This window comes from Prionailurus bengalensis, chromosome E2 (assembly GCF_016509475.1).
Source record: "Prionailurus bengalensis isolate Pbe53 chromosome E2, Fcat_Pben_1.1_paternal_pri, whole genome shotgun sequence".
Lineage (NCBI taxonomy): Eukaryota > Metazoa > Chordata > Mammalia > Carnivora > Felidae > Prionailurus > Prionailurus bengalensis.
Window position 1 is genome coordinate 31,365,875 of NC_057352.1, and position 14,810 is coordinate 31,380,684.

The 14,810-nt window shown below is 35.3% G+C and overlaps 1 protein-coding gene across 6 annotated transcripts in view; it reads left to right on the plus strand.

Moving 5' to 3' along the window:
* Positions 1–14,810, plus strand: part of CHD9 (chromodomain helicase DNA binding protein 9) — a 156,175-nt gene that overhangs the window by 48,560 nt on the left and 92,805 nt on the right. For all 6 annotated transcript variants that reach the window (XM_043599197.1, XM_043599199.1, XM_043599198.1 and 3 more), the window contains exon 3: positions 11,971–12,082. In XM_043599197.1, coding sequence (XP_043455132.1) covers positions 11,971–12,082 — 112 coding nt within the window. The remainder of the gene's footprint in view (positions 1–11,970; positions 12,083–14,810) is intronic.

Consider the following 14,810-nt stretch of genomic DNA (forward strand, 5'->3'; position numbering starts at 1 on the left):
GGCTCTCTTGCCGTAATAGAGCAGTGATTAATATTTGTGATTTTGCATTTTATTTGCAGACAGCTAAAATGAAATTTGAAAGTTAAATTTCTACTCCTTTTATATTTAATGGTTTGGGCATGAAAGTATCTGATTTTTCCAATATTCTCTCTAGTTTTAAATAGGAAACCCTGTATTTAATCTCGTTCAATGCATTAAGAGTTAGTATAATTAAAGTTTTTCAGTTTTAACTTACACAGATACATAGGCAAAGAGGTGTACTATTTGGAAGGGCATTCAAAAAATAACGCACAAACCAAGAGAAACTGGTAAAGAAACTTCAAAAGTTACAGTAACTTTAAATTTAGGAGGGAATAATATCTTTTAGAGGCAAAAGATACAAGAAGTAAATCTGGTTCAAGAAAAGCAATGTACATAAGGGGACATTAGGAAATAATTATAATAGAGAAACATGGATTTTTGGAAAATGTAATGTGGTAGGGAGTAGTAACATATCACAGTAGAATGCTTGACTTATCCTGGGGTATTTATATTTTTGTTAGAAATAGATTATTAAATGATTTTAATACTGCACAGCATTGATCAATTTAGTAATTGTTTTTAGAGATAGCATTCTTGAGAAAATAGGTGAGAATTGTTCTGAAAAGATAACTACGTGGCAAGACACTGAGGAGTTACTAGAGAAAAACTTGTTGAGAATATAAGAACATCCTTTTGATAGAGGAATTTATAAGTTGCAGCCAAGTAAGTGAAATGGAAGCTTACCTGTTCTAGTCAGCTGAAATATTTTCACTACTGTGCTTTCCAGTAAGCTGCTATTTAAATTTTGAATTTGCCAAGTTTTTAATTTCTGTGTGAAGTCATCATTTAAGTAGTTTAGTTGCATAATTTTAATTAACAGTATTTCATGATATATTAAACATTTGCTTGAAAAAGTTTTATTTTTCTATTAGTTTGAGAAAATTAGCTGTTGCTAATATCAAATGATAGATATCAGATGAAGTTGCAGGGAATGTGTGCTGGAGCTTAACCACCAGCAGTGTGAAATAGAAACTTTAAGAGTAACTAAATTTGTAAACAGTAAGTTATGGTTGATATATAATCAGAATTGGTGTTTATTTAACCCATGCGTGTCATTGTTTTGCTTCTGCTTGCTTGCTAGTGTGCTTGAAACCTTTTTATTATTTCTGCTACTTTTGTAGATGAATTTTTAATACAAGGAAAAAAGTATCCTTTTCAGAGCACTTTTGTAGAGTCTCATTTAATCTTCACACCTCTGTGAGTTAGGCTGGTGCACAGTGGGCAAATTTGATTAAGTTCTTTGACTTTGGAGCCAGGAACATTTGTACACATTCCTGTTTTGTCACCTATAAGCAGTGTGACCCTGGACAGATACTGAACTTTTCAAGCTTTAGTTTCCTCTTGTGTGAAAAGGGGATAATGATAGTATTTGCTTCATTGTGTTATTTTGAGAATGAAATAATTTAATAACATTTAAAGCATATGGAGCAGTACCTGGAATTTAATAGATGTTAGCCATTATTGTTTTCTGAAAGCATAAATAGCACGTAGCTATTTGGGGAGAAGGCTGTGGCCATGAGCCACGCCCCTTCTTTCAAGCCTAAACTTTCACTCACCTGCCTAGATTCTCTATTAAGGCTCTGAGACCAGTTAAATGAGACCAGTTAAAAAATCGAGCAGGGAGTGCTCAATTTAGTAGCACATATACTTAAAAAAAAATCAAATGGACAAACAAAAGCAGTTGCTAATTTTTAAGAGGGGTAATAGGTAACTAATGGCTGTTTTCATATGAACATGCTTCTTCTGCTTATCAAGTAGTTAGAGTAGCATTTAGGAGGGATAAATTTTGTTTGAAATATGCCTGGAGTTTGAAAGGGTTGCCCACAGTATTATGTGGAGGAGTGTGAGTTGAAATGGAAATGGCAGGTGTGAAATAAAGAGTGAGGTAGGGCAGGAAACAACCTTTTTCTATTTTAATGTTGTTCATGATCTTGGCAGTCAGGTTCTAACAAGCTCCCTTTCATGTAGAATATCAGATTTTTTTAAGTAATAGTAGGCGCGTAATAGATGCTCCATGAATGGAATAGAATGAATTTTGTCGAATGGGTAAATGAGTGAAAGGTTAAGTATCAAATGGCACCAAATGGATGAATTTGATTTGTTAAATCAAAAACAGAAATGGCAAACTAATCCTTCACTGAAACCACAGGAATGTAACTAATGGCTTAGTAACAGTAGAAAGTTAAATTATAAAATAAATTCATTCTAAGACTTCAAGTAGAATTTTCTTATGGCTCTATTTGTGATTTGAGATTGTGTGGTAGAATATCACATGATTTGGGGCTCCTGGGTGGATCAGTCAGTTGAGCATCTGACTCTTGATTTCGGCTCAGGTCATGATCTCAGGGTCACGGGATCAAGCCCCATGACAGGCTCTGCCCTGAGCATGGAGCCTGCTTAGGATATTCATATTCTCTCTCTCTCTCTCTCTCTCTCTCTCTCTCTCTCTCTCTTTTGTTCTGCTCCCCTACTGTGCTTGCTTGCTCTCTCTCTCTCTCTGAAATAACTTTTTAAAAAATTTAAAAGGAATATCACATGATTTGATTGAAGCATTTTTAAATTTGTGGTTTGTAGTTTTGACATTTAAATTATGTTTATGTGTTGCCAATTAGGATAGTTCTTTATATTACAGATTACAGATTATTGGACTGGTATAGGTAGAATGATTTTGGTACTTAACAATGTTTTGTGGCCCCATAATTTTAATCAGTAGTAGTCCTTCATGATTAAACTTTCTGTCTTCTTTTTTGTGCCATCCATAGTTATTCTTTCTGTATGCTAGATGTTAGGTGCTAGAAGTAGCCTTTCTCTTTAGTTAAAGCAGAAAACATCTAAATATTCAAGTAGAAATTAAGGATGTCATGTTATAAAGGAAAATGAACATAATTAAATTTTGAAATTATATTGTGCCCTTTTTTGCTATGGTTTGAAATTCCAAGAAGGAAGAGGGAAAATAACATTTATTAATTACCTAATATCGTATATATCTACACATATATTTATGTATGTGTTTTTTAAACAAAACTAAATGTAAGTTTGTCCATATGCATGTCTATAGAGATATATTTATATCTAAATAACAAAATATATAGAGGAAAAAATGAACAAACAAAATCCGAGGGAAAAATACAATGAATCATCAGAAATTGAGAATTATCACTTTATAGTCCATGTTATTAATAAAGTGACAAGACCCTGATTGAATTTATTCAAAATAGTAACAATTTGATATGTTTGGATAAAATATAAATGTATTAATTATTTCTAGGCATATGAAACTTTGAAAAATGTATGGTGTACATTTATTATGTATTTTTAATTATTAATCATATACCATTAGTAGTCTATAGAAATTCTATAGTTTTTAAATGCCAAGCAGGTAAAATGTTTTGTTGATTTCACTCTTTAGATCTAAACTTAAACTCAGTGAAAATCTGAAACACATTCATCTGCAGAAAGAATTGATACAGTATACATTATTTGTTATCATGAATTTAATGAAGATTTACAGTTCCATTTTTAAGAAGTATACCTTCATGTAAAATGTAAGACCTTACTAAGGTCTGTTATTACCAAACAATGTGTTGTATGTATTTCATTGAATCTAAGATGTCATTGATTAATAAGACACACCAATAATTTATGTGTAAGAAAGAAAAAAAATATTGCAAGTTAAAACTATGGCATATATTTGATTATTAAATGAATCGATTTCAATAGATGTTAATATGTGGGAATGTATTAGATGTGGGAATCAATAGATGTTAATATGTATCTTAGAACAACTAAAGTAAAGCTTTTGATTTAATGCTCCTACTCTGTCAATGTTTTTTAGCATAAACACCATTTTCTTTTTTTTTAAGTTTATTTATTTTGAGGCAGAGTGAGTGAGTTCATGTGAGTGGGGGAGGGGAGGAAAGAGAGAGAGTCAGAGAGAGAGAGAGAGAGAGAGAAAGAGAGAGAGAGAGAGAAAGAATTCCAAACAGGCTCCATGCTATCAGTGCAGAGCTGGACATGGGGGCTTCATCTCATGAACCATGAGCTCATGACATGAGCCAAAATCATGAGTCCGATGCTTAACCAACTGAGCCACCCAGGCGCCCGCCTTTTCTTTCTTAAAAGCAAAGTATTTTTTAAGAGTAAGAAACTATGCTGGTACATACGTGGACTATGATTAATATTTAGCTAATACTTATATCCTAAGTATATGAAACAATTCAGTGAATTCAATTAAAAAAAAAGAATCCTTTCTGTCCTTAAACACGAAGTCTTTTATAGTCCCAAGTTACCAAGAGCATACAATACAATGTTACTTTCACAAATTAAAGGATTAACTAAAATAAAGAATCCTTTTAAAACTTATTTTTCCCAAAGGAGTTTAAGCTGGAGTCTTGCGTTGACCCTGAATTGGAGAAATTTCACCAGATTAAAAGTGTTTCTTAAAAAAAAAGTTTATATTTTATGACTTTAAAAATAGCCACACTGCCTTTCAACATTGTAATGTGAAATAGTATTTTTGCTTCTTTCCTTCACTTATGATGAATTGGATGCATTAATTACAACAAATGGACTAATTGGGGAAGATTCATTGTTTGTCCAATTATTGCAAAGAGAGAATCAGCAGGGGGCAATTACAGATTGACACTGTGTAGAATGCAACTTGTTACCAGCCTCTACTAATAAACATGTGGGCAGGATTCAGATGAGTGCATAAATTACATCTGAAAATCAAATATAGATGTCAAGTATAAACACTGAGGTTTTGTAGTGCCTATACTTATCAAATGAATTAACATTTCAAATTTATACTTAGTTTGAAATTGCCCTTTGCTGTCTGAAACAAGCAATGTTTTGATATTTAGTTCTTTCACTTGCCTGAATATCTGTTGCTGCAATTTGCTAACATTGATAACAGATTCCTTTAATGAAAAATTAAAAAAAAAAGCTTGTGAAAAGCCTTTATTATTAATATATTCTGTATTTGGCACTTTACTTTGGTGATATTTCTAAGAATAGCAAACTGTCAGTTTATTTGAAGAATGTGTCTATAATGAAATTTTAGTTTCATTTATAATGAAATCTTATTTTAGAATTCACACAGTAGACTCTGATCCATGATTGGGTATTTTACTTGTCTGATTTTATTTTTTCTACTTTTGGATCATCTGATTTCCCTCACATAATATTTATGGGAATCATTTGTTATTATACATGCAGTAGAGATTTCTGGTTGTTTGAAACTTAGATAAATTTTAACCATAATTACAAAATGACAGTAATAGTTTCATATTTCTCTGTATCCATTAAACTATGTATGTATATTTATTGATATTAAGTATCTATTGACTGGTTGAAGTGTAATGTCATTTTATTTTAAAATCAGTAAGATGTGTTCTTAAAAAGTAGACCAGGAATAAAGAGACCTTTATTGTCTTTTACTAAACTTATGACTTGGGCAGTTTATTTCACCTTCTGGTGCTGAAGTTTCCCTATTAGTATCATAGACCAGTACCTTATCTATGTCAGAATTTTTCTCAGGATCAACTGAGATATTGTAGGCAAAAGCATTTGGTATTTTAAGTGCTCTATGAATATAAAATAGTTTTATTATCCTGAATACTTGTTCATAGAGTTTTCAATGACAATAACTCTGAACCAGTGGTTCCCAAACCTAGTGGAACATCAGAATGTCTTCAGGAATTTTTTAGACGTCCGATTGGAGTCCCACTTTACTAGATCAGAATCATAGGGTTGGGACCAACAAATCAGTCATTTTTTTTTTTAACTTTTTATTTTGAACTAATCTCAGACTTGCAGAAATAGGTCAGAGTTCCTTTAGACTCTTCACCCAGCTTCCTCAAAGGTTAACATCTTATAAAACCAAAGCACTGTTGTCAAAGAGAACACACACACACACACACACACACACACACACACACACACTGACACGATTCTATTAACTTAGAGACCTCATGTAAATTTTGTCAGTTGTTCCATTTTTTTAGCCAGGAATCTACATTTCACTGTGTTGTCACCCCCCCTTACACCACCTGCAATTCAGGACAGTCCTCAGCCTTTGTCTTGTATGGTGTTTTTGGTTGTAAAGCTTACTAGCCAGTGATTTTGTAGAATGTCTCTCCGTTTGGGTTTGTCTGAGGTTTTCTGATTAGGAGTCTTTATTTTTAACAGACAGCCTTCCAATGAAGGCTGCCTCACACATTTAGGAATTACTCATCAATACCAACCTAATTTTTGTTCCCCTTTGTAGTATCACCTATATAACTGTTTTAGAACTTTATAATAAACCAATATGTCTTCATTGTTTCCAAGAATCAGTGTTCTGTGTAAGTAACCCTAGTTTTTAAATCTTAAAATATATCTATATTTTACTCAGAAATATGTCAGTCAGGCATGACTTAATGTTTTAGAATCAATTTGTCTCCTACCATGGAAATGTACCGTTTTTGAACAGAAAGGTCATGTGTAGATATTTAGAACTTTGAATGGTTTATGTGGAAAACTACTATATTTGAAATATCTCTTACAAAGTTAGGATTTAAAAAAGAGTTTTGCCTGGATTAAGAATGGTTAATGAGTTCGTGGAAAAAGATACCTGTACCAGGCCTATAGAACAACATTGGAAGAAAATACAGAATATACAGAAAATAAAATTTAAAAGGCACTGTTTTGTTTTGAAGAATATGTTTCAAGTAGGGGCACCTGAGTGGCTCAGTTGGTTAAGTGTGCAACTTCAGCTCAGGTTATGATCTCACGATTCGGGGTTCGAGCCCTATGTCATGCTCTGTGCTGAAAGCTCGGAGCCTGGAGCCTGCTTTGGATTCTGTGTGTCCCTCTCTCTCTGCCCCTCCCCCACTCACAGTCCCTCTCTGTCTCTCAAAAATGAATAGATGTTTAAAAAAAATTTTTTTAAGAATATTTTCCAAATAATATAATGAAGGCTTATCTAAGTTATTACGGAAAATATTTTTATCTAACTTACCCTTCTCAGCCAAAAAGGGTGGATGTCTAAAGTTGATCTGGTGACAGTTATTAGTATTTCTTTTCTAGAGATTTAGGCAATACTTATCTTTAAACTAATGTTTAAGCAGCCTGGTACACTGTCCCGAGAGAGATTTCATTCATTACGTTACACCTCCACAAAGGAACAGTGTAACCTCTTCATAGTCATTCATAAATACAAAATATTTAAGTATCTCTGCTTTTGATTTCATTGAATTTTTTACTTTTGGGATTTGGGTTTTTAAGCAACCTTATAGATTTGAGTTGTTAAGCAACCTGTATCAGAAGATGCATTTCACATAATTCGGTTAGCTTACCCAACATTGAGAAAATACCTTTTTATGCAATATATTGAAGGGTATTAACAGGCCTTAATTTGCATTTCATAGGAAATTGTTATTTAAGTAGCTAAAGTGTCCTTTTTACTAGTTTTGGTCTCATCTACAAACTAGTCTGAAATATGCATTTAGGTTTGGAGATGGATAGCAAACGGGGGAGTGCATCAAACATATATTTCTGCTACCTGATTTTACTTAGAGTTATCCCTGACCTTGCCACTGAAGATGGGCTGCCCAAATGCCTTAGGTTGTATTGTGTAACCACAAAGAACATCATGCTCACCCTTTGTTTTTTTGTTTTTGTTTTTTTTTCAACGTTTATTTATTTTTTTGGGGGGACAGAGAGAGACAGAGCATGAACGGGGAGGGGCAGAGAGAGAGGGAGACACAGAATCGGAAACAGGCTCCAGGCTCTGAGCCATCAGCCCAGAGCCCGACGCAGGGCTCGAACTCCCGGACCGCGAGATCGTGACCTGGCTGAAGTCAGACGCTTAACCGACTGCGCCACCCAGGCGCCCCCATGCTCACCCTTTGGAGGAGATTTTTACTGGACGAGGAGGCACTAGAGGAGACTTCTGGGAAACTAATGATGTCTTGTTTCTTTTTTTTTTTAATGTTTATTTATTTTTAAGAGAGACAGCCTGTGAGCGGGGGAGGGGTCGAGAGAGAGGGAGACACGGAATCTGAAGCAGGCTCCACGGCCCGGAGCCTGATGGGGGGCTCGAACTCACGAACCAGGAGATCATGACCTGAGCTGTAGTCAGATGTTTAACTGACTGAGCCACCCAGGCGCCCCTAATGTTTATTCATTTTTGAGAGGGAGAGAGAGAGAGAGAGAGAATGAGAATGAGAATGAGAATGAGAATGAGTGGAGGAGGGACAGAGAGAGGGAGACACAGAATCCGAATCCGAAGCCAGCTCCAGGCTCCACACTGTCAGCACAGACCCCAACACGGGGCTCAAATCCACAAACTGTGAGATCACGACCTGAGCCAAAGTTGGACACAACTGACTGAGCCACCCAGGTGCCCCAATAACGTCTTGTTTCTTGATCTAGAAGCTGGTTACACATTTGTGTTCATTTGAGAAAATTCATGAAGCTGTTCTCTTTTGATGCGTGCACTTTTCTGAACTTAACTTTAGTATTAGTAGACTATTAGGTTTGGGGAAAGGGGTTGCATTTGGAGCATTTTGAGATTGTGATATCAGTGGGATATCCATGTGGACATGTCTAAGTAACAGCTGGTTTTATGAATAGATTTCATCTCTCAGGGACTGTCGATAGAAAAGAAGGCTGAAGACCCTAATTTGAGAAACAACAAAGTTTACAGGATGGATAGAAAAGGGTTGTCAAGGACTGAATCATGCTGAAAACTACCAATACTAAGAATAGATGGAGGAAGAGGAGCCAAAGAAGTTTAGCAAGAACCAGGAGAGTATTGTGTCCCATGGCCAAGGGTACAGAAAAGGAAAAACTGATTTGTTATGCGTTGGTAGTAAAGCATTAAAAATTCCCTTTGGGTTTGGCATTACAAAGGTCCTTTGTGGCCTCAGACATTAGGAGTTCAAGCTTTGGAATGAGGCCTACTTAATGTTTATCTCTATTCTTACTACAGGTGAGACTTGGAACAAGTTCTTTAACTTCGCTAAGCCTCCATTTCCTTTTATAAAATGCTGGTATTTGCCCCTTGGAATCATACAAACATCAAATGAGAGAATGCGTGCAAAAGTCAGCAGAGGCTGCCTCTGCTAGATAAGTGGAAGCTTTGAAAGTGAAAAGTAGTTCCAAGAGTTCAGATAATGGCCGGTTGAGGACTGAAAATGAAACCGACCGTGTAGACAACTTTTTTAGGAAGTGTGGATGAGAGGGAGGAAGAACAGGATCATGTGGTATCTAATCGTAGACATGACCTCAAGGGAGAGTTGTATTTTAGGAGGTAAACCAACATAAGGAAACGGCACCAGACAGGGGAACACATGACCAGTGAAAGTAGTGAGAAGGAATGAAGTACAAACATGGCTAGTTCCTTCTTACTGTTTCAGAATATCTTTTTGGACTTTCTCTGATTTCCTGCTTCCAACATAAGCTGTGTTTGTACCTCTTGTCTGCTTTCTTCACGTCGTCAGAAGAGTGCAGTGACATACCAAGTCAGAGTCATCCTTCTCCTGTTGAAGGTGGTAATCATGCAGTACAATACAAGAGTAATCTGGGAATAACTCTAACTAGAATTTTCTTGCCTCACATCTGGGCAGCCAGTCATTAACCCCGTGGCTCTCGCCATCTCTCGCTTGAGTTGTCATTTGCCTGATTGCTCCTTTCCCTGCCTTGCATTTTACTTCTTTGAGTTGCATTGCTCTCTTGTTGGAAATTCCTTTTGCCACCAATTTTATTGAGATATAATAGACATATAGCATTATATTCGTTTAAGGTGTACAACATAATGATTTGGCATATGTACACATTACAAAACTGTTACCACAATTAAGTGTAGCTAATACCCATCCCCTCACTAGTGACAGTTTTTTTCCTCACGATGAGAACTTTTAAGATTCACTCTCTTAGCAGTTTTCAAATAGACAACTCAGTATTGTATTTAACTAGCATCACCATGCTATATTATTAAATCCCTAGAACTTATTGGTGTAAAATTCTCATATCTCCCAATTGCTTTATTATTTGGTTGTTTTCATTTATTCAGAGTATCTCAGAGCCATTTGTTGTCAGTGGTGAACAAGACAGATTTAGATTGTTTCAATTCCCACCCTGTGGAGCTTAAAATCTAGCCTTAAACTAAAATATTAACTCCTTACATGTCATACAAGGATCTTCTGTTCACTCTGTCTAGATGACCATCTCTCCATTTCCTCCTCCTGCACTACTTTGTATATTTCTTTTTTTTTTAAGCGTTTATTTTATTTTTGAGAGAGAGCGCGAGCGGGGAAGGGGTAGAGAGAGAGGGGGACAGAGGATCCAAAGTGGGCTCCGTGCTGACAGCAGACACCAGGGCTTGAACTCAAGGATGTGAGATCATGACCTGAGCCAAAATCAAGAGTCCATGCTTACCCAGCTAAGCCACCCAGGTGTCCCAGTACTTTGTGTATTTCTGACACACCCTTATCGCTGCACATTTCTCTCATTCTTCTGTAATATCACCCCCTACCTGGAATGTACCTTCCCCTTTCTTTCACTAGCAATTAAACCCCCTTTTATCATTAGTTTCCTATCTCAAACTTTACCTTTTCTCTATACCTCCTTTATTCTTCAGTAGACATAAGCACCTCTTCTTTGGTGTTCACATTACATCTGGCACTAACTTCCACTTTTGCCTTTTAACTGTGTTCATATTCTAACAGTGACACTTTAATGTTGGGGACTGTGTCCACTTTACCTTCAAATCCTAGAACCTGGGAGCACCTGGCATATAATAATTAGAGGTTAGTTCAGAAATTACTGTATCAGGACTTTGCCAAGAGCTCATATGCATTATCCCACTTAATACTCAACAACAGTAGAGGTAGCTATTAGAATATCTCTATTTTCCAGGCAAGGAAACTAAGGCTAAAAGAGATCAGGTAATTTGCCAGGTGTCTTACAGATAGGTAAGTGGTAGAATCAGTTTTAAAATTTTTGATGCTATGATTTCAAAGTGTGCTTTTAACCTCCAAGTTGCCCCACATTAGTAAATAATTGTTGAAGAAAATTCTGTTTCTGATATATCACACTTCAAAATATTTTGGGAAGTTTTCTCTGTTTGAAATATGGATATCTAAAATAGAATTTCCCTGATAAGCAATTAGCATGATTTGTGGTTAGTATGGTGCTTTAAAATCATGCCCCCTTATCTGTTGAACCCAAAATAAGGAAATGTGGGAGCTCTATAATTTCTGTACCTCTGATCAAGGAAAAAAGTTCAAAAACACATTTTCATTTTAAACATTGTATTTAATGGGTGTGTATAAATATTAATATACACATGTACACATATATATGAGAGAGACAGGCAAACTGTGGAAATATAAAAGAAGAGTTTTTAACTTTTTAGGAACATACAGTACAGCTAAGATAGGCCTTAACATAAATGAAATAATGAAAGAACAATTCATTGTTAAAGTGTTTTAATAAGTAGGGGAGAAGTGAGGAGTTTGAATTTAGTAAGAGGTAGAAGGGGGAAAAAAAACCCCTCATTCCAGATCTACAAGATAATAAATGGATTATTTTAATTATTAACTACGGTTCTATCACCTGACATTTTTCCCATGAAAAATGATTTTGAGCCTGAGAAACAAGTGCTAAAACTTGGCTGCCTTTCTATGCCTAGAAGTACGTTAACTGTAATATTGGTTTGTGTTTGTTCCATTAGAATACAGTTCTTGTCTTGAAAATGTCATTATGGATTTCATGATAGTTATCTTTGGTTGAACATTCATGTGATACAAAATGGAAAAAAGTTTATCATGCCAATCTTAATATGACCAAAAATAGAAAAAGGCAAAAGAGTTCTTACTGTTGGTTCCTTTCCTCTTGAAACAGCAAACTCATTATTACGTTGGGTAAGAAACAAAAAAGAAAGAATGAGTCTTCAGATGAAATATCTGATACAGAGCAGATGCCACGGCACACACTCAAAGAGGAAGACCCTCAAGTGAGTATTACATTTTTTCTGAGAAATGAAGCACTGGTAGAATTATTTAGATAGCATAAAACTGCTTTATGGTTATTTATACTTTAGTTTAGTAGTAAAACTACATTGTATTACATGGTAGAACTTTAAGACAGCAAAATGTGCTTCTAGCAGTATTGCTATAGAATGTTAGATCTGGGAGGGAACCTACATATCCTCTCTAAACCCTTCATTTTTCAGATAATGAAACCAAAGCCCAGAGAGGTTAAGTAACAGTCCGAAGTCCCTGATGGCTTTTAGTATGGAGAAATATCTAGTGATATTACCCTGTACTTATGGAGTGCTTTTCAGTGAACTTAATGATGGAGATATTGATTTTTAGAATCACATAGAATGATAGAGCAAGTGGATTGAATCGTTCCTAGAGATAATTCCGTTGGTCTGCTTCTGTCAAAGAAAAGATAACCAGTTTTATTAAAAATCCCCTAATGTGGACAAGAATACTGTGCATTTTGCCTTTTTTTTTTTTTTGAATAGGTGGATATTCAAAATAACCTTGTGAAGTTAAAAAGTCTATATGTAGTGAAGGTCATAATAATTCAGGCCACCCTCTGCTCTCTAATAATTAAAGTACAACTCTAGGCCGTATGGGTGGTGGCAGTTGTTGAATTATGGGGCCAGAAAGCCCCTGAATGGCCTTTCTTCTTCCTTATGCAGCTTCTTATCCAATGGGAGAGTAGTGGCTCAAGGCTCCTGGGCTGCTGCAAGAGTTGAGGTAAGGGCAGTGACTGAAGCTCCTAATATTATATGGCCTGGCTTTTTCTTCACATGTTATCCTTAACCTAGGCAAACTTACAGTTAACTTATTCAACATGAGAAAATTCAGTTGAATTTTTGCTAGGATACTGCTGGCCATTTTTCCACTATTGTTATTACCAAACAACGAAATGGTAGAATAGGTTAACATGCGCATTTCTTCCGTGCTTTTCTCTGTAGGTTGCTGCATTGCGTTAACGCAAAAATATAAATGGGGAAGGAAAGAAATATTTTCTGATAAATGATAATAAATCTATATTATTGATATATTTAAGTGTTCCATTATATGAATGATGGAAAGAGCCATGTAGCTTTCACTTACAATGGACTGTCAAGATTTGAAGGTGTGAAAACTAACTTAAGTTTTAGGTTTAGAGTCAGGTGGAATAAAAATCTAAATGTGATATTTAACTCTTTTACCCTTAATCTTCATATAGAGTACTTCAGTAGTCTATGTTTGCAGACTTAATATTTTTAAAAGCGCATACAGTACATTACGTTAGGATTATTATAGGACACAAGTGACGTGTTATCGGAATGATGTGTTAGTTGTTTAAAAGCCTGTTTCTGACCTCTTATGTAAAGTGTTGTAGTTTGATCTTTTGAAGCCTCTAAGAAGAAAAACCTAGAAAAATATTCAAAAAAAGAATCTGTCACCATTTTAAATTGTGCTTTCAAAACACTATAGAGAAATAAAGCCAGACAAAAGCACGTTAGCCAAAAATGTGCACACCAAATTAGTTTTTGTATTTTTAAAGTAGTAGAGATATTACATGACAGAGAAAGATAATTTGTTGAGAGTGGCACCTCATTTGGCTTGGCCTGATGTGTAGCTGTGTTCTCTAGTCGAATATAATTTATTCCACTGTAATGATTCCAGCTATAATCTTATAGTATCTATAATAATCTTATAATATTCCAGCAATAATCACATAACTCACACTTTTTAATTCATCTTTTAGATTGATAAAGTCTTCATAGGATGAGTATGCAGCTTACGATACGTGGCTCTCATGTTATCTTGTGAAGAATTATCTAAATGTGCACTTTTGTTAGTGCAAAGGATTCTTTCAGGCCACTCATTTACAATTTACGAAAGACCTAAATGAGGCATTTCAAAGTACTAATAGATACCTAAGTGACCAGAAAGGAAACTTTAATGCTGAAAACATCAAATGGAATCTTGTAAAAGTATATCGAATTACTCTTAAACTTCACTACCTAGAAGATTTGTGCCCAGTGAGACATAACATTGGTAATACATGTTATTGTTAGAATAATAAATGTCACTGTTGGTTTATTAATTTAAGCTATTCTTGAGTATTCAGAGCTATATGATGCCTGTAGTAGAACTCTAAATATTCCTTCAGCCTAGTGTTAGATTAGAGATCCATAGAATTTTTCCCTCAAGTAATAGTAACTTTTTTTTTCAAAATAAGATGTGGGAAAATTTGGGTTTCTAGAAGTTCCTTTTATTACAACTTTTATATGCCACCTTCCTGTCTCCCATATTAACAACAGTGTTACCTTGAGTTTTGAAAATGTGTATGTCTTCATGGCCAAGAGATGGTGACCCATCCTACATGAGTCATGAGGTTATCTACTGTATTTGGCTAACCTAACTCACCATATTAGTACCTTTCTTTCTCTCAGTATTCCACAACTCGAGAAACAGGCAGAGGCATGTAAAAGGCCACTGCAATTTTTTGAATGCAGTTTGTCCTCAGCCTGCTGCACTGATTGAGGCATTTTTGTAATGGCTATGGAAATATGAAAGGCCTACCAAATTGAGGATATTCGTGGAAACCAAAAGGAGAATGCATAGGTCATTTTGCTGGTTACAATGTGGGGGGATGTCATGGGAGTTACTATAAATATATAAAATGGCATAGAAAAAGAAAGGAAGAGGGGGTAGATTTACCAAATATTGAGC